Raw genomic sequence first — 21,239 nt, forward strand, 5'->3', positions numbered from 1 at the left:
ATAAAAAAAAAAAAAAAAAGTCAGATACTCACCTAAGGAGAGGGAAGGCTCGGTCCTAATGAGCCTTCCCTCTCCTCTCCCGGTGCCCTCGGTGCTGCGCTGGCTCCCCCGTTAGCGTCCGCCGCCGCAGGGACTTCGGAGGTCCTCGGGAGCACTCGGGCTTCCGAAGACGGGCCGCTCCATACTACGTACGCGCGAGCGCGTCATAGAGGGCGCTCGCGGATGCGTAGTATGGAACGCCCGCGTCCTCGGGAGCCCGAGTGCTCCCGAAGGCTTTAGAAAGCTCCCTTCGGCATGCGGAAGTGGCAGTATTTGACCGAACTAGTCGAATACTGCTACGGGGGATCCTGCGCGGGACCGGGCACCAGGAGAGGAGAGGGAAGGCTCATTAGGACCGAGCCTTCCCTCTCCTTAGGTGAGTATCTGACTTTTTCTTTTTTGAAACAGTAAACATTCACTTTAAGGAATGAAGAGATAAGCTAACTCTCTCACTGTGTTGAGGTAAGTTTTCTCTTGTATTATTATCTCCAGCGTGATCTTAGTGAATTGAGGCCATTGTAGTAAAGGGGAAATGAAGGATGCCATTTTTACTCCCTTTTTAAACAATGCCAACTCTTTGTTGTACTGCAGATCCTGTGCATCTAATACTAAATGCTTCACAAAGGAGATAATTTGAGTGAATAAACCGGTTATAAAAACTATGAAATTTAAAATCTTACTTTACCCCGATTTAAATTCTAAAATGTATCAGTGATTCCATCATCTTTACTGCTGGCAAGGGAGAATCACTGTGGGGTGTTTTTCTTTTCCCCTGTGAAGTGCTCTGGGGAAGTAGGCTACATGACATCATAGCCTAGAGTAAACATAACTGGGAGGGTTACATACCAATATATGGCAATATGTAGTTAGAGAAGGGTTTCTGATGCTAAAACGAGGATTGTCAACATACAAATGGGAACCCTAAATCATTGTTTAGGTTTGTTGCAGGTCCTTTTTAAGTCAGACCCATAACGAGAAAGCAGTTCAGGTCACATTACAAAATTTTCATGCATGAGATTCAGACACTACTGAAGCCAGAAACCAGCGAGGCAACCGCTATGGTTTAAAAGGAAAGCAATATGGCATCTTACATAACCCCCTAGATTACACAGTCACTGAAATACTCTCCAGCTACATCTGTCATTTACAATTATTATTCTTTATTTATATAGCGCCAAAATCTTCTGTAGCGCTGAAAATTAACCAATACAGGTAGTCCCCAACTTACGAACGCCCGAGTTATGAACTACCCGCCGATACGAACGGCATGGATTATGTGTTTCCATGGGAACAAGTCAAAAAACATTTTTCAAATGGACTTGTAGTTTTTGAGAAAATCGATTTTAAAAAATTCAAAGAAAAAATGGCTTTTAAACTTGTATAAGCAGGTGCAGAGGTGGCACAGTGTTCCAACTTAAGAACAGATTTAGGTTAAGAACGAACCTACAGTCCCTATATCGTTCGTTAACTGGGTACTACTTGTACAATTAAGGGTGAATCAGATTACAAACCCCCGATTCTTGTTTCAGTTCTGGTTTTCAGTGCAGTGTCCCTTTTAATTAAAAAAAATAAAAAAAAATCAGCAGCATAAGGGTGCCAGTTCAATGTCCAGTGAGCACAGAGCAGGCACATAAATGAGCAAAAATACAAAAGGAAACGGTTCTTCTATGACTGGCTGCACAGTCTGGCAGAGGTATGTGAATTACAAGACTAGCTGGACAATTATAAATTCAGTAACAACAAGTTACCTGGAACTTAACTAGCCAGCAATCTCAATTATCCAGAACAAATCACCAGCAGTACTCACAGTGGTGAAGAACAACTTCTTAGGATGTTTGTGGGCTCTGCTGTGCTTTTACTGGGTTCCATGGCTCCCCCTATGTTAATAAACGTTCAGTAATTGTATTTTAATATTTAATACAGAGCTCATGGTATGTATATAGAGTGAGGTATTGTACTGTATTAACAAGCAACCCATAAAGCACACTTATCTGGCACCAGCCGATTTCCCTTAGTGCTGGATAACCAGGACTCTACTGTATTTCTGCAGGTAATTTAGTTTGCAGGTACTGTGTTTGCTTAAAATTTGTATTGCTTGCTTGGCGTTCCGATGCAGTATTTTTATAATCATGCATCTCCCTACAGCTGTCATACAAAATGATTTTTCAGCAGAATGTAGAACAGAAATGCTTATTGCAAGGTCGAGCTCCTCAGACCTCATGTCTAGGCTCAGCAGCAAGTCATCATTTGCTCATATTTATGCAAGCAGCTGAATTGCAGCCATGCAACCTGGCAATAACAGCTTGGTACATAGTGTTTTAGGGTGCTGTCAGACTAGCCGCTTTACATTGTGCAGGTCACTGCATAGTGTTTGGAACAAATATACTGTTGCATGCTAAAAGCTCAACCAAGCTCAAAATCGAACTGGGAGAATCCTGAAAGAAATCATGATTATTAGTGTGAATTACAAGTACTACATTTAGTACAAACTTAAAAACCTATAGTGCATCTGAACACCTCTATACAACCGATACACTTCTGTTATGATCTTGCAGGTACACCAAACTGAAAGAAAATTCAGAAAACGCCATTCGCACCTTTAAAGAGGAACTCCAGTGAAACTAATGTAATAAAAAAAGTGCTTCATTTTTACAATAATTATGTATAAATGATTTAGTCTGTGTTTGCCCATTGTAAAATCTTTTAAATCCCTGATCTACATTCTGACATTACATGGTGACATTTTTACTGTTGGCAGGTGATGCAGCTCCTGCATGTTTTTTTGGCAGTTGGAAACAGCTGTAAACAGCTATTTCCCACAATGCAACAAGGTTCACAGACAGGAAACTGCCAAGAGTACGTACTCAGAATTACTTTGTGGGAGGGGTTTCACCACAATATCAGCCATACAGCGCCCCCTGATCTGTTTGTGAAAAGGAATAGATTTCTCACGTAAAAGGGGGTATCAGCTACTGATTGGGATAAAGTTCAATTCTTAGTTGGAGTTTCTCTTTAAGCACACAGCTCCAGATTAAAATAGCTCTGATCAAGGCCTGTACATACAAGTTAGGTCTTCAGAAATTATTGTTCACGATTGTTACAGATGCCTTTGCAAAGTGTGTACAGTTGTCCCGCGCACGCCAAATGCTCGTTAGCAATTAGGGACAATAAAAAACTATGCACAACTGCTATGACCATTGTTTCCCGCAGGTGCTGACATCTCATTCCTGCTCATCCTCCCCCCTTCATAGAGCAGAATATACTGCTTTGTGGTGATGATCAGATCTAGGAGAAATTGCTGAGAAGCATGTGATTTGCTTGATCAGCTGACAAGATGCAAAGCTCTGATTTGCTGTGATCACATCCTGCTTTAGCACAAGATCTAGCAAATCAGAGGCTTACATATCTATCACCTGATCAAATTAATCACATGCTTCTCCATGAGTTCTCCTAGACATGATCATCATTACTGTTTTGCCACACAGCCAATTAGTGTGTCTATACAGGAGGAGGCCAAAATAATCAAGAATAATAATTTCAGATGAGCAATGTGTAAAGTGTATACCTAGCTTTCTATTTTTTACAAATCTCTGCACTTTTCTTTTCTGAACAGGAACAGCAGTTGCGTCCACAGCAGCAAGTACAGTAGGCACTTTATTGTAGCTGCACAAGTGTCAAAGGGCCCTTGTTTTCATATACCCCTTCCTAAAACTGTGCCTTTGACCGATTTATGTGCCTAAAAACTTTAATGGTTTCATTCCCTTAAACAATGCAAGGAGCAATAAGGATGTGAAAAGTGCAGTAATCAATGGCAAGTAGTAACTTTCATTTCTTGTAGCCGGTCAAATGAAAGGTTAAGTTGATTGTTTGCTATGGATTAGTACAACTAGCAGTACATATTACTAAATAAGCCACAAATGGAGGCTTCTGAATAAGCGTTTGGCATAATAAGGCACAACTGGTGGAAATCTGTCACTACTTCCTGAAGAAAATAAGGTATTGCTGCCTAGCTGCCAAATGATTCAATCCCAACAAAAAAACAATCAAAATGTGACTAGATGCACCATGCAATAGATCTGCGGATGTCAGTAGAACACAAAGTAACCCTCTTATTAAGATGCAGATATAAACTCTAAACCGAGGTATTGATAGGATATTGACCGAAATGTCCATTGAGGCGGTGCATGCATACATTTTCTTATATCGCTTGTGGAGTTTGTTGAGCAATTAAGAAAGGATGATATTTGCTGGAGCTCGTAAGAAAGAACCTCTGTTGTGAAAATGGAGATATGAGTCTTCATCTAACATTGTGCCAGGAAGGAGTCTAGCTCCACTATCTACATTTATAGTCATCCATCTGAAGTAGACTGAATGACTGATTAGATTATAAGAGCTTGGGTGTAGCAGACTGAGAACTAGATCCTCCTACGAGTAGTTTTTTGGCCATAGACTTCCCTAGGCAAATAGTTCTTCCCCGCGTTCTTATGAAACATCTCTGCTGTAGTTACATTCAGTCCCTGTAAGCAGACTGGTGGCCGAGCTGTCGGTCATCGTACGTGCTGTATCTCTTGACGTGAATACGCCGGACGCGGTCACGCAGCTCAAAGCCCTCATCGTCTTCACTGTGAGATGCCTGGCTACGTGTTCGGCTCGTGGCCTCCAGCAAAGAGTTGTCAGGAACACGTGGTGTCTCGTAGAGTAAAACATTTAACGTCTCCTCATAGATGCGTGCTTCTGGAAACTCCACCTAGAAGAGAAGAAATGCATTTATAGAGAATGTTTTGCGATTCAGCAAGTCTCGATTGGATCTGAGTTGGTAAGCCAGATAGCACCAAGAAAATACACATTACAGACTGAAAGTCATACTCAAAACCCCCTAATATATCCTATATTTTCTGAAAGCATAGAGCCTATAGAATGAATTAATAATACTTTTATTTTAGCACATTAAATGGCCATTGCCTTAAAATGTATCAAAATAAATGTTATCAAATAATGTATTATTTATAATAATTATGCATATGGCACACTCTGCCGCAGGGTCATCTCCCACAGCAACCAAAAAATTTGATGTAAAACCAGCCTCAAGTGGTTTTTAATAATTTTCTTAACTTTTTGGGCACCTCCTGCCTCCTTATTTTTACTTGTTCCTAAACTAGAGCTTTACGGGAATGGTGTAGTCCGATGAACCTTTCAGAGCTATTTTCCTGGTGCCACACTGATCTCTTGCACGTAGTTTAGTCACACATCTTCATCCAGTCACATGACCTGATTTACAGAACTACTCTACATCAGTGACTCAAAGACTTTGTTGAAGAAGATCAGCATGAGAATCAGGCAAGCAGCATTTTTTTTCAAAGTAAATAAAGATGGCATCCTCTAAATCCCTGCGAGTTCAGAATTTCTTTAGCCTTTTTTCCCCATAGTGACGAACTAGAGTCATTCAGAAACCATTGCAAGCTATAGTAGTTCACAAAAAACAAGCCAGCCAGATGCACAACACTGAGGAGAAGCAGGTTGTGTTCTCTGCATACATTTGCATGTAAAATACCCAGGATAGCCTAGGATAGGTCAGGTGAAAAGGGTCTGCCAGCACAGCTTGTAAGAGAAACATTTCTGCACTAACCATGGCAGACGGAGTTCTCCTTATAGTTTTCTAGGACAAGTCATAAGAACAGATGAAGCCGCTGGTGAGGGAGTACTGAGAGCAGCTATTAGATAGTCATTTCCTCATAAAATGATCAGTGAGAACTAGATGAAGCTTTAATAAGTACAGAGGATGGAGAAAATGAATAGCTTTGTTTGTATATCTACTGTATTAAAGCCTAGTTCACCCTCCCAGATATGATTCACTGGCAGTGAAAGTGAATAGGGGACTCTGCCATTACTCACACACTATTCATATTCGATGTACTCATTCTAGAGAAACTCCCCTTGGAAAAGTCAGTTATTTCACCCAGGAATCTTTTCAGAAAAAAAAGTCAGCTGCTAGGGGAATGGGAATTCGCTTCCTCACCACAGGGCAGAGCACCAGACTCCACCCACCTCCTTCGACATTAACCACCCTGGCGTTCTATTTCCCCAGGATTTCTGTGCAAAAAGTGTTTCAATTAAATTCCAATAATTTTCAACCATTTTTTTTTTTTTTTGCAATTAATTTTTTTTAATTGAATTCAATACAGGTTATTGTATTGAATTTAATTTAAAAAAAGTGTTTTCTGCAAGATGTTGATGACACTGTTGTGATCAACGCCGATGCCCTTGGTGTCATCAACGCCGATCAACGGGGGACATGTGATCGCCGAGGGAGAAGCAAAATCCGCCAAGGGACATGGAAGAAGGCACTGGGGAAGCCAGGTACGCGACGAGGGATCAACACGCCAATGGTGAGTAGAAGACCCAGATGTATACGTAGCAATATGTGCAGCCAGGTCTAGTTAGCCAGATGTGCAGCCAGGTATATAGTGAGCCAGCTGTGCAGCCAGATATATAGTGAGCCAGCTGTGCAGCCAGATCTATAGTGAGCCAGCTGTGCAGCCAGATCTATAGTGAGCCAGCTGTGCAGCCAGATATATAGTGAGCCAGGTGTTTAGCAAGATTTATAGGTTGCCAGATGTCCCCCCCTCCCATCCTAGCACGCTGTGGGTGGTGATCTGTGCTACCCACAGCGTGCAGAACAAGCATCCAGCCACCCTAGGGAATCCCTGGGCAGCCAGCGGGGCAGGGAATGTGCGGGGTTCCCCCTTGTATGCGGAGGCTATGTGGGCGGGGGGATCCCCGTCTGTGCGGGTGGGGGGATCCCCTTCAATGGTGGCTATGTGGGTGGGGGATCCTCCTCTGTGCGGGCGGGGGGATCCCCTTCAATGGTGGCTATGTGGGTGGGGGATCCTCCTCTGTGCGGGCGGGGGGATCCCCTTCAATGGTGGCTATGTGGGCGGGGGATCCCCTTCAATGGTGGCTATGTGGGCGGAGGGATCCCCCTCTGTGCGGGTGGGGGGATCCCCTTCAATGGTGGCTATGTGGGCGGGGGGATCCCCCTCTGTGCGGGTGGGGGGATCCCCTTCAATGATGGCCCGCCCGCACAGAGGGGGATCCACCTTCAATGGTGGCTATTTGGGTGGCCTATCCCCCTTCTCACCCCCTCCCTCCTGATCCCCCCCCCTCCCCGTCTCAGCCCTTGAGTAATTAGGTGTACTCACCCGAGGGCTTTCTCCAGCGATGGCTGCAGCGCACTCCCTCCTCCATCTCTGAAGTCTCGTTCTCCGTACAGTTACATTACGAGACTTTGTGACGTCAGGGACAGATAAACAGGAAATCTCCGTCGGCATGGACGAGCTCAGCTCGTCATTAACGCTTTTTGCAAGTTTTTGCTGGACGAACTCAGCTCGTCCATACCACCAGGGAGGTTACTGAGAACCCGAGGTGGGTTTGTGAAATCGTATTAGGACACAGACGCACGTTCTGTATACAATGCCTAGCCTCTGTGTCCTTACAGTGTGCCTCCAGGCTCCCCCCGGGCTCTGCTATCCCCCATTTTAAAAAGCGTCAGGCTAGTGACACGCAGATTGTCGCTAGCCTGTTATTTACCTTTGACTCGTCAGTCACAGCCGCTCCTCCGCCTCTTGTATAGCGCGGCTCCACACCTGTCACTTCCCTCCCCGCCTCTGTAAGCTTTCTCCAATCGGCTTACGGAGGCGGGGAGGGAACTGACACAGGCAGGGAGCCGCACTATACAGGAGGCGGGGCAGCAGCACTGAATGACAGGGCAGAGGTAATCAACTGGCTAGCGACAATCTGCGTGTCGCTAGCCTGGTGCTTTTTTAAATGGGGGACAGCAGAGCCTGGGGGGAGCCTGGAGGCACACTGTAAAGACACATAGGCAGGGCATTGTATACAGAACGTGCCTCTGTATCCCAATACGATTTCACAAACCCACCTCGGGTTCTCTTTAACGTGTATGGGAGGTGACCTTAAGGTGAAAAAACAGATAAATATTTAAGAAGATGGAAGCCTCTGGATCTTCCTGAGACTTCATGTGTCCTCCTGGAGACCACCGCTACAGTCTGGGACACTGAAGATCTTGAAGATCGCAAACGTGCTCCTGTTCATGCAAAAGCGCTTGCAGTAGCACAGAGCCACTCGTGCTTGAACAGTTCCGGCTTACTGCGCAGGATGGCCACACTTACGCAGGAGTAGTATGGCAGCACTCATGCATTAAAGCTCTCTTGTTGGATGGCTTTCGAGGGTCTGTATGTGGCAACGGTGGGGGCCAGGAGGGAATGAGAAGCTTCTGCAGGATCCAAAAGCTTCCTTCTTTTTATAAATGGTTTTGTGCTGTGCACAGAAGTTTGGGAACTGCAAATTGGGAAATGTTCCACATGTATCTGCATAAAAAAAAAAAAAAAAAAAAAAACAGGACGAACTAAAAGTGGCCAATGCATCTCTATGGGCCATCGATCTGCTGCCAGCAGCAGAATGACCTAGATTTTCCATCCTGTCAGATAGATCAAATCATTCGAAATCGGCTGCAAATCGATCGATCAATCGATTGGCAATTGATTTCTGATCGAACAAATTGATCGAAGGCTGAAAACTACCAGTGTATAGGCCCCTTAAGGTTTTTAAAGATTGCTGCTCTTTGCCCTGCAGATAAGCTGGTTCTATCTACTTCCAGCTCTCTTTCCTCAGCTGAAGGAACTGTTCAGCTGAAAAACGCTGTTCAAGGCTCTCTGGGGTAACACAAAGCTGTGAGCACTGCTGCATCAGGTCTACACACTAGACTAAAACACCAGTTTTTTGTAGGCAGCTCTAACATTTCATTTACCGCACCCCAAAATAATCCATCTTATTAACCACTTAAGGACCGGGCTATACAGATCGTATTTGCAGCAGGGCGACCAGACTTCCCCCCCCCCCTTTTTTCCCCACTAGGGGGATGTCTTGCTGGGGGGGTCTGATCACCGCCGGCTGCCTGCGTGTTGTGGGGGGGGCTCCTCAAAGCCCCCCTCCGCAGCGATATCGGGGCTCCCTCTCTTTCCCTCCCTCTGCTCCGTCCCCTGGGCGGCACAGGACGGCGATGCGTCCTGTGCCGCCTTTGATAGGCTTCAGCCTATCAGATGCCGGCAATCCCCGGCCGATCCCATGTTTACAATTAGCCTGCAAGCCGCGATCGGAGGCTCGCAGGCTGTTCACGGAGACACCCTCCGTGAACTGACATGAAAAGGCCGCTCGAACGAGTGGTCGTTTCCATGTAATACCACTTACGACCTGCCACCGCCTATCGGCGTTAGGCGGTCGTTAAGTGGTTAAAGTCAACAGCCTATCTTTCCTCTGCATGAAGTCTCTATTGATGGCAGCATTGGAACACTCTCTTCCTAGCTAACCATGTGAATGTTTTAAAAGAGGAACTGCAGTGAAATTAAAAATAACTATAATAAATTAATAGCACTGCTTTTTTTATTACAATATTAATTTCTCAAGTATTTAGTCATTGTTTGCCCATTGTAAAATCATTCCTCATCCAGATTTATATTCTACTATAGGTCTCTAAGATTATACTCAAAACAGGATGGAGAATCTTGGAAAGATGTGTTTTTATTTAAAGAACAACATGAAAAAGTGTAATTTAGATGCATACTTACTCAAATCAAACAAAATAAACCCCCTAAGCACACTAGTATTTGTGAAAGGCAGCTTTGGCCCATTTATATATATTTGTAATAAATCCTTTGTTTACATTACTGCATACTTCTTATACAGTATTACCTCTTAATGACGAATTACAGTTCAGGGGATTGTGGAATGTAGCCAATCACAGACCAATGAATTTACCAGACAGTCAATATTAAAAGGCATCAGTACCAGGAGCATGCAAGGTGACCTATTACTTCTGACTTGTTAAGGGGCACTTATGTGAACTGCTTAGGGGGCCTTCAGGACTCCGGCTGCACAACACAAAATAAGAAAACAAAATAAAATTACCATATATACTCGAGTATAAGCCAACACCAACTTTTACTTTAAAAACTGGAATTTTTTTTTACTTCAGTAAAAGCTGAGGGTGGCAAAAGCCACAACCGCAACACCACTCACCGCAATAGCCGGCCACAACCATATATTAGAAAAGCAGCATAAATTTAGCAGATTGCAATAATAAGCCAGAACATAGGCCTACAATAGAGATGGAACTCATGTTGCAAAGTTTAAGCTGGCATAAAGATAAAGTAAGGAATGCAGAGCCACATAGTCATGTATCTAAAACTTGATATAGGAATGCAAAGATTCTCACCACTCAGTAGGCACAGTCTCTCTATGCCTTCCAAGGCTACAACTCAAGATGAGGTTAGCTGGGACCTCCCAAGGAAATGTCAAGTGTGTGGTCTCCCTCAGATAATGCACCTCTGTGTATGTAGTGGGGGCACTGTGGGGGTTACTCAGAGTAGTGACTCGAGTATAAGCTGAGACCACCACTTTTGGGACACTTTTTTTGGCCCAAAATTTAGGCTCATACTTGAGTATATACAATACACAGATCATCAATCAGCAGCATGCAGTAAATAGGGCGGAAGCCTATACAATATATCACATATACCAATAGTTGTATAAAATTGAGGGCAAAATATGTCTGATGTTATTAGAATGTCACTTTTTTGAGAGCCGTTCACAGTAGTCACGGTCATTCATCTCTATGAATCCAGACATTAAGTATATAAGTGGAGAATGAGTGACATTACCTTTGTTTGCTTCTTTTCAGTGGCATATACGATTGAAGTGCAGCAGACTTCAGCCAGCTTCCTCCCCTGACCATAGAAGGACCAGCAGCAGATCTCATCCCCTATCACATCCTTCATGAATAAGACTCTTCCATTAAACCGGAGGGAAAGCTTGTCAAACAGCTCAATGTTTTTCAGAAGGTTGTCATCAGAGTTGCTGAAACAAACAACAGACAGGGAATTGACAAACGATTGCAGGTTTTTAAATACAGCACTAATATATAGAAAGGTCACAAAACCTTGTTATTCTCCATAAATATTAGAAGAGTTCTAGAAAAAAATAGTTTTTTCTTTAGGCTGCATTTATGCGAAGCCATTGCTTTGGGTATTTATGTATTAAAACTGCATGTAAAGTATAGCTATCTATTTATAGATGTAGCAGAACGCAGGGATGCAACAAGATAAAAGCCCAAAACAAGAAACCATAGCAGAGCTAGTGCTGACTGGTACAGCATTGCCCTGAACCTCTTTGGGGGTAGAGCAGCTATTCTCTGCAGTAGTGCAGTAATGTCTGGTGCCCCTCCGACATGTTAGAGCTCTGATCGTAGATCCTCTACTGCTTCTAGTCAACCAGAGCTCTTGCCCACTAATGCTAGTAGAATTGTGTGCATGTGGGCACCAGCTACTGTTAATCTATGGGGAGTGCACATAAACTGGAAGCAGCAGATGTGATGGTGTTAGAGCTCCATCATCATCATGACACATGGGCACCTGGGAGAGAAAGGAGGCTAAACACCACTGCACCATGGGCAATAGCAAAGCTGGCCAGCAAGACATGCAGGGCAGTTTTTTCTTGTATTATTATTAGGCATCTATATGATAGACATCGGATGCAGCGCTTTCTAAGCCTTATACACACAGGGAGGAAATTTTTTTTAAATGAACTATGAACGACTCATTGTTTAGGGGTCGTTCAAAAATCAAAGACACAAGCGATGGCTTGAACGATCCATGACGATGCTGGGGCATTTCAAATGACTGTCATGATGGATTCCTGCAGAAGATAATCATTCATAGTCAGCAATGTGTACAGAGCTATGACTATTATTCACATTCTGCTGGGTTTAGTCATGCTAAAGTTAGAGGGGATACTCCGTATTTCATAGAGTGAGCCATCTTTACCAGCAAGAACCTAAACGTTTTTAAAATCTCCATTCATTCCTCTTCTGATAAATGATGAAAGAGACACAGAAACCAGAGACTCTCAGGTGAGGACAGGCTAAATGAAATACATGCCTGGTGTAGGAGTACTTGTTGTTGCTTCTGTTATACAGGAGTTTGACAACAGGCTGTGGAGAAACAAAAAAAAAAAAAAAAAAGGACACGTTATCTTAAAGCTGTATAAAACCCTGACATAATATTCAGTAAAAACGTTTTCCTACTTTTTATATGCCATACGGTTAGCATATCTGCTTTTGTGCATAAATATTATTATTCATTTAGAAATTATACGTTCCTATAGTACACTTATTTTACTCTGAGAGCTGACTTTGCATTTTATTTATAACTGCTTTATTCATCCTCTAACTTAATCAGAAAGCATCAGAAAGCATTTATGCTTGTCTGACTTTGTTCAGGGGACGAGGCTGTGTGAGAGAAGGCTTTGTTTACATTTCTCACTTGATACAATTAAACACAAGATAATATTATGTAAAGTTTGGAAGCGGCCAGCTCTGCAGGCAGGGAAGCCTCTAAAGCCTGTGTTAACCCTTTGAATGCAGTTCTAGTAAAAACAAATTTCGGGTTGTATATAATATGCTGTAAATAATCTATTAGAGCAAAGTAGAAATGCTGGGTTTCATCCCGCTTTAAGCTGGTGAGGTAGCCTGAATAATTACGGTAAGTGACTTTCCATCAGTGAAAAATGTATTCTGCTAACAGCAATACAAGGTAATGTACTGTACTGAGGCCAGGCACCTCTGAGGAGTGGAATCTATCCTGGGGGCATGATGTAATAATGTCCCACCATACAAACTGGCTTTCTAGGTATAAAAGCATGGTTAAAGGATACCTGTAGCCTTCTAAAAGGAAAATAAAAAGTCACATACTCAACCAAGAAAAGGGAAGGCTTTGGATCCCTTAGACATTTACAGTGGTATTTTAGCATTTACTTAATAAAAATAATAATAATAATAATAAGTGTACCAGAGGCAGAGGTTATATTACAAATAGGACAGAGAGGCATAGTCTCTGCTCAATGACATGCCTCTGTGTCTGCACTGCTCTGTTCCCCCTTCTCTCTGCTACAGCAGCCTCCATAATCCTCTCATGACACACTTTCTTTACTAGTGGGTATATCACGCCTATGTATAACAGAGGCACCAAAGTAGGATAAAATGCATTAAAAACAGTTTACAAGGTAAGTAGAGGTGGACTACTAGTAGTAGTACACTAGATGTTTAGATTTAAAAAAAACAAACATATCTTTATTGTCCATGTTCACAAAACAAATAAGAAAACAACACTCCACTGTGACGTGTTTCATGAGACTACCCACACTTCCTCAGGCAAAATTGTGGAGCGTCTTTCCCTCCAAGTAACCAAGTTTTGTGCCTCTGTCCCAAGAAACGCCTCGCAGGGGAGTCTTTTTCCCATTTGTTTTGTAATATGCATATGAACAAGATATTTTTTTTTTTAAATCTAAACATTTCGTGCCCTATTACCAGAAGGCAAGTCCACCGCGACCTCTCTTTTAAACTGTGTTTAACGTATTTTATCCTACTTTGCGTCTCTGTTATGTTATCTGCTTATCCTATTACTCCTATTTTACGATTTACATCATTCATCTGCCTCAACATACTACACTATATTGGGCTTGGGTTTTTTTCCTCTACATTTTGTTTTACTAGAGGGTAAGTCATCATGCAAGAATGGAGGAGCTTCTTTCTGATAATGACAGCCATAGACAGACTCTTTATGGGATGAATCTGAGTAGGCTGCTGTTTACATTCTTATTGCTCTTAGCATGAGTGTGTTCAAGTGTAATGCTTGTAATGATTTCTAGCACATAAGTGCAGTATTTGGAGTGTTTGATGTTACATCAATATTCGGAGCTTAATTTAGAAAAAGAGAAAGGTGTACTTTTAGATTCAGCAAATGCAAAGCAATAAGAAGGGGTCATATTTCTAATTAGTACAGCTAAATCAATTAAGTAGCTATGTTATCCTGCAGATCTTCTTAAATGTTGATCTAGGAATCTCTGCATACATCAAAAAAGGGCGCCATAGTAATTTGAGTGCCGGGGATTACCGTAAAAAAAAAAAAAAAAAGTGACCCTATATCTTAAAGCCAATGTAAACTGAAAAACACCGGAAGCACGGTGGTGTAGTGGTTAGCGCCTTCGCCTTGCATCGCTGGGTCTCTGGTTCGAATCCCGGCCAGGTTAACATCTGCAAGTAGTTTGTATGTTCGCCCTGTGTCTGCATGGGTTTCCTCCGGGCACTCCAGTTTCCTCCCATATCCCAAAAACATACAGATAAGTTAAGTCCTCCCCCCGAAATTGGCCCTAGACTACAATAGACTACAATACATACACTACAAAATATATTCATACGACTATGGTATGGACTAAATTGTGAGCTCCTTTGAGGGACAGTTAGTGAGAAGACTATATATACTCTGTACACCGCTGCAGACGATGTCAGCGCTATATACATAATAAAAAAAAACTAAAGTAAAAAAAAAAAAAAAAAGAGAAAGAACAAAACATACTAACCTATGGAGTCGGAAGGTTCTGGGTCCTATAGAGCCTTCTCGTTCCTCTCATGGGTCCCCTTGTTCCAGCGCTGTCACCTTTTTGCAATCTACCACCATAGGAGGCTTCAGAAGTCACCGGGAGCCTGCATGTTCCTAAATGGGGGCGTCTCCATACTGCGCATGCGCCTGAGAAACCGTGCTCCCGCATGCGCAATACGGAGCGGCCCCTTTTCAGGAGCACTCTGGCTCCCAAAGACTTCTTCCAAAAGGCTCCTGTTGCTGTACCGGTCGGTCGAATTCTGCTATTGGGGGTGACAGCGCTGGAATGAAGGGATCACGAAAGGAACAGGAAGGCTCTATACACAATGTTCCCCAACCCTGTCCTCAACGCCCACCAACTCTGCATGTTTTGTGGAAATCCATAGAGGTTAGTTAATCAGCTCTGCTGAGCCGCTAATTACCCCACCTATAAGGCTCGTTCACATCTAGGGTGTTTTCAGCATTTTTTTCAAGCGTAGGCGATTTTCAAAATCTCCCTAGAGGCGCTTGTGCAATGATTCCCTATGAGAGAGTCCACATCTGAGCGGTTCGTTTCCGATCCGCTCAGCAAAGCACTACCTTTACCATTTTTGAGGCAATTTTGTCTCAATGGAAGGTATAAGAAAAACGCAAAATGCTCACAAAATCGCTTTGTGCAGCGATTGCATTCGCGTTTTTAAGAATAAATACATTGTATTTATTCTTTTCTGGGACAAAGAGTTCACTTCCTGACTTGTGTCAGGGGGGTGAATAAAAAAAAAAATCACTCTGGAAAAAAAATTGCGCACAAAACTGCAAAACGCTTGCGTTTGCGATTTCTATTTACTATTGGTGGGCCTTGAGGACAGGGTTGGGAACTGTGGTCTATAGACCCAGAGCCTTCCCTCTCCATAGATAAGTATCTGGTTTGTTTATTTTTTACTTCAGTTTACATTCACTTTAAACCCTCCCTCTTACAATGCCTAACCCTAACCTACTCTCTGAGCTGCATTCTCCGCTGAGGTTTCGCCTTTGCCGCTACAAACTCCCCTTGCATCGTCTAATTACAATAATTATCAGGTGCCTGGTCTATGAGGCGCCCATTTTACCAGTTGGCTGCTGGCACCCAAATTACCTACTTTGGGAATTACCCACCCAATATGAAATTAGGCACTACGCTATTCCACATTAAGTATAACTACACTGATATTACAAACCTGACGACATGTCATTGATACAAACACCATTTTATAATTTTTACATTATGAAATGACTTGGCACTTTAGTCTGTAGCTGCATAATATCAACAGAGCATTTAAACTAAGTTTGTTTGAAACCATGGCAACAGTAGATAATCTGGTATCCAGTACTGATCAGAAATGTATTTTCTCTGTATCATTAGTGTGAGACTTCCAAAGAAACCTGCAGATATCAGGAAGTTACATTTCCGGCATCTTAGAGTCTCCAGATTCGCTGCGGTGACCCATTTAATACGCAGGGAAGGAGACTAAATGTCTGTGGCGATGCCCTATTTTTCTCCTCACACAAATCACTGTCACTCACGTCTTCCTGCCAGGAAGTTATTGCCGCGCATTATACGCTCAGCTCCACAACACAGCAGGTATATTGCTACGACAGCTCCGTAACACATTTCCACTGAACACTCTATAACTGTATAACTGTAAATTTACACTTTAAGGGCTTTGAGGTCTAAGTTGTAAAGGTTGGTAATCCACTGTACTCATTTTCTTAAACAAAAACAGATAACAGGCTAGGTAACACCTTACTAAAGGAAGATCAGCCTTTAACAGTAAAATAAATGAGATGCAGGCACATTTCTTTGCCTGGGACCAACAGCAGGCTAATCTAATTGCGGTCTGGGACAAAGCAGAATAATGTATGCACCTTAGCGGATGATTCAATCAGCTTCTCTTCTTCTTTTGGAGAAGTGATGATGGGGATATTACATACGGCTTCATATGACTCATTCTTGTCCTGAAAATAGGATAAATAGAGAAGAATAGTAAGAGGGTGTCTGGTATAACGAGGTCCGCGTGGAACTCCGGTGACTGGAAAGAAAAAAAAAAAAAGAAGACAGAGAAACAGACCAGAAGCACCAATAGTGTAGTATTTTCACAAAAAGGGAGAATAAATCCACAATACTTCTTACAAACACAGATTGCTTTTAGGTAACCACTGTTAAGAACATGTAGAGGAAACCATCTCCTTGGCTTGGATCGAACGCCAATCAAAACGGTCCGCTGGAACCACTGGATATCGGTTGCAGGATTACCCCTAAGATGGGCACTAGACTATACTGGGTGGGAGGAGGCGCCCCAGTGTGAGCCTAAACTACCAATTCTAGAGATAGAGGACACTTGAAGTGAGAGGGAGATGGAGGCTGCCATATTTATTTCCTGTTAAGCAATGCCAGTTGCCTGGCTATTCTGCTGATCCTCTGCCTCCAATACATTTAGTCATAGACCCTGAACAAGCATGCAGCACATCAGGTGTTTTGTGACAAGATTAGCTGCATGCTTGTTTCTGGTGTGAGATTCAGACACTGCTGCAGACAAATAGATCAGCAGGGCTGCCAGGCAACTGGTATAGTTTAAATGGAAATCAATATGGCAGCCTCCATATTCTTCTCACTACAGCCATCCTTTAATAAGGAACAATCTTACCTCAATATGGAGGTTGAAGAGTAATTTATTGGACACCAAAAATAAACAATGCATTTCTTGGGTTTCACCCACTTCTTCAGGTTAATAACAGTGTCTTTATTCTCTATAGTAGGTGCTCCTTACCCATGCTACAGAGAATAACCAGTTCCCCACTGCAGCATCTAGTATCTATGCCCCCTGTGGACTTCACTTCAGCACCAGGGGTGTATACAGGTATTACGCTGTTTACATTGACGCAGAGCGCAGGGGGAGCTGTCAGCGGCTATAGAATGACACAGAGGCATGTCATTGTGCACACCACATGCCTCTGGGTCCTATTAGGATTACAATATGCCACCTCGGGTTCTCTTTAAAAGGAAATAAATACAGCAACCTCCAGGCTGATTGAGGTAAGATTTATTATAGCAGAACATTTTCTAAGATTGAGTGCTTTCAATGCAGGGTTAGGTTGCATGCTGCATAATAAACTCAGAGCAGTGGGTAAATGGAATTTGATTTTGTGGTTGACAATCCTGCTTTAAAGGGAACCTAAACTGAGAAGGATGTGGATTTTTCCTTTTAAAAAAATACCAGTTCCCTGACTCTCCTGCTGATCCTGTGTCTCCAATACATTTAGCCATGGCCCCTCAACAAGCATGCAGATCAGCTGCTCTTACTGAAGTCAGACTGGATTAGCTGCATGCTTGTTTCAGGTGTGTGATTCAGCCACTGCTGCTGCCAAAGAGATCAGCAGGAATACCAGGCAACTGGTACTGTTTAAAAGGAAACATCCATATCCCTCTAAGTTAAGGTTCCCTTTAAAAGGGAATCTGAGACATCATTTATATTTATCTGGGGCTTCCTCCAGTCCCATGAGATCTGTGGCCTACCTCGTTGTCCTCTCTGGTCCCTTCGTTCACTAGACATCGTCGCTAATCCAGCCAGCCGCACTCTCCTGTGTATGCGTTGCCTGGCTGCGCGCTCCTTTTTATAAAGCTACATACAAAGTGCAGTATGCATAACAGTATGGAATTGCTAACCTGCAAAGCAGCTTGGCATTTCTCTACCAACCCCTGGATTAGGTAATATTTAGCTTCTGCCATGAGTTCTTTGATCTCATGTCTGTTCTTTGGAAGTGCAATGGTGTCATCTCGTAGATAGTTCAGAATACTCCCAAAATGCTTTCCACATCGATCAATGAGTATCCAGCCTGTGAAGGAGACAGAAGTTTACTTTAGGGCATACCACTGATCAAAGTGAAACGTTCGAGACAGTGCTAGGAAAATTAGAGTTATACTTCCCAAAACTTATTTCTACAGAGAAATACTGGAAGTTCAACCACCAAACATCATTTTGGATTGGAGATTCAGAAGAAAAGATTTTGCAGAAGCAGTAGCCAATAGACAAACAAAGCTGGTGTGTGAGTAAGCCTGCTTAAAGAGACTCTGTAACAACATTTTCAGCCTTATTTCTTCTATCCTATAAGTTCCTATACCCGTTCTAATGTGGTCTGGATTACTGCAGCCTTTTCTAGTTGCACTGTCTCTGTAATATATCTAATCTTTTCTTTGTCAAGCTTTGTCGACCCAGGGAGGAATGGGCTGCCTCTGTTGCAATGAATACAAGTTATGCTCGCTCCCTCTAGGCTCACTCCTGTGTGCTATGTTTATTCCTCACAGACAGCACGTCTGCTCTCAGCTTCAGCTTTTCTGTGATGCAGTTTGTGAGGCTGGGGGAGGGGCTGCCTGTCACATGCTGAGAAACTGTGAGAATCCCAGACTGGAGTGCGGATAATTCACTATGTAAAAAAAAACAACCTTGTACTATACTGTAACATGATAGAACAGTACAGATTCTCTTTAAATGAGGCCGGAACCAATATATCAGGGTGGCCAGACAATTTAGTTGCGGCTTTGGAGGGCTTGAGGATTATAAACAATGTTTAAAGGCCCATCCACATGGCTCGTAAAGCAGATAACCGACAGCCTCTGCCAATAATCCATGAAGAGCCGGCAGGATTGCACACCTTAGGCACTATCTAGGTGCTAGAGCCAATATGTAATAATCCAAGAAGACACCTTGACAAAGGGGACCCCTGCAAGGACTTGAAACGATCATCTGATGACGTAGGTTGCATCATTTGATAAACGTCACTCACTTCCTGTCCCCCTTATGGGGAAAAATATAATAATAATAATAATAATCCGAATATTTGTATAGCGCTTTTCTCCTGTTGGACTCAAAGCGCTCAAGAGCTGCAGCCACTGGGACGCGCTCAAGAGGCCACCCTGCAGTGTATAAGAGAAAACCTCCCCATTTCAGTGGCAAATATCAATAACTCACTCACAATGGATGTACCCAATCCCTTTCTATCCAACACGGACCATGAATTCTTGGGAGTTAGATTGGTTTAAGGTACTCAAACTGAAATGATATTGAGCAGCAGCCCAATGCTGACTGACCATTCTCAGGGGAAACTACCTGCCATACTGCATGATGCACCTAGAATTAGTTATGCACTTACAGTATCCTACCTCCCAACAAAATTAACATGAAGGACCCAAACAGCCTGAGGATGAACGTTTATGGCTTGTGTGAATCACAGCGGCACACCAGCCTACCTCAAATGTCTTTGGTCAGCACTATAGCATTGTATTTGTGATGAGATTAAATCAGTCACACCTCTAAGGCCTGTGAGAGTCATGCAGAAAAAAAAAATGTATGAAGAGGCAGGCTTCTATTAATAAAACAATTACCACGCTTACAGTGTGTAGAATTATTCCTGTCATCATATCCACCTCCGTCCTACTGACAGCATTGCCAGCTCACTCCTCTCCATTCAGATTATTAAAAGTAAGTCTGCTTAAAGAAGACCTGTGCTTGAATAAAAGAACAGTCAAACTGACAGTATGGCTGTATTTTCCTAAGTGTTAGATGCCATTTCCTGGCATCTATTCTGCAAAATACTGGTATGGAGTGCTACCTGTAGCTGTGGTATTGGAAGGTATGCACTCCGCCTTCTGAGGTAATCCCTCACATAATACACTAGTGCAGAGCACAGAAGGGAGAAAGAGGCAGGATAAAGAAAAGCCTTGTCTCTCCTCTGCTACAGGAACGCAGTGCAGTATTATTTCAAATAGAAGATACCAATGGTCAGCAAACAGATCCAGGTGCCATGCAAATGTATTGCAAACTGTATGCAGCTTGGAAATGGGTCCTAAAGCACCTCTTCACAATTTTAGCCCATTCCCAAGCTGCATGCAATCTGCCTTAGAACTATTAGCATCCCATTGACGATCTCTAATATCAGACCTCACAGAATGGCAAACACACACACCGGAATGCAGATGGTTGGTTTGTGATCCAAGGTCAGGTGTGCTTTAAGTATACTGGGCACCTGGGTGCCCCTAAACGCGGAAAATGTCTAAAATGAACATCTACCTAAGGCAGGTTTGTTACTTGTGTGGGTTTTTTGGGGGGCACAAACAAGTTTGTTTGAAATCTGAATTAAAGTTTCATACAAAGTTGTTTTTAGCATTACTAGAGTTCCAGCTTGTTGGAAGTGCGAGTTCAGAGGGTTAATCATTGTTTTCCTATGTCCCTGGCTGCTGCAATGAATGACAGGGGTGCAAGATACATGCCAGGAGATGTTAATTGATGCGATTACTTCTCCCAGTCAGGAGAGGTGTAATAGTTCCCTTTAAAGTATAGTTTTTCGAAAGGCTATCTGAATGTCAGCATTATTTTCAAGTCTGCGTGCTTCCTTCACCGCTATTAAAATAAATAAATATCTTACTACCCCGTCAACTCATTCTGCTATTACCACCTCCCTTCGTACTACAAAGAACATACTGATGAGTAATACACCTTTTAAGAAACTACACAGAAACCTTTTTACAGCAGTGTGTCTACACTCACGTGAATTCTGCTTGGCTGCTATGGATCCTACTTTGCCCCTTGCACCATTTACTGAATAATCCCCCGTATTCATGTATGAGAAAGAAAGAAGGGTATATTTCTGCTGGGATACCAGAGGGATGCAGGAAAACAG

The 21,239-nt window shown here is 42.9% G+C and overlaps 1 protein-coding gene across 1 annotated transcript in view; it reads right to left on the reverse strand.

Annotated features, from left to right (window-relative positions):
• Positions 1-500: 500 nt before the first annotated feature.
• Positions 501-21,239, reverse strand: part of TNFAIP1 (TNF alpha induced protein 1) — a 36,400-nt gene continuing 15,661 nt past the window's right edge. Inside the window, exons 3-7 of the mRNA XM_068270242.1 lie at positions 18,229-18,398; positions 16,431-16,520; positions 12,048-12,100; positions 10,773-10,968; positions 501-4,786 (exon numbers count right to left, since the gene is read on the reverse strand). Coding sequence (XP_068126343.1) covers positions 4,550-4,786; positions 10,773-10,968; positions 12,048-12,100; positions 16,431-16,520; positions 18,229-18,398 — 746 coding nt within the window. The 3' untranslated portion in view covers positions 501-4,549. The remainder of the gene's footprint in view (positions 4,787-10,772; positions 10,969-12,047; positions 12,101-16,430; positions 16,521-18,228; positions 18,399-21,239) is intronic.

This window comes from Hyperolius riggenbachi, chromosome 2 (genome assembly GCF_040937935.1).
Source record: "Hyperolius riggenbachi isolate aHypRig1 chromosome 2, aHypRig1.pri, whole genome shotgun sequence".
Classification (NCBI taxonomy): Eukaryota; Metazoa; Chordata; class Amphibia; order Anura; family Hyperoliidae; genus Hyperolius; species Hyperolius riggenbachi.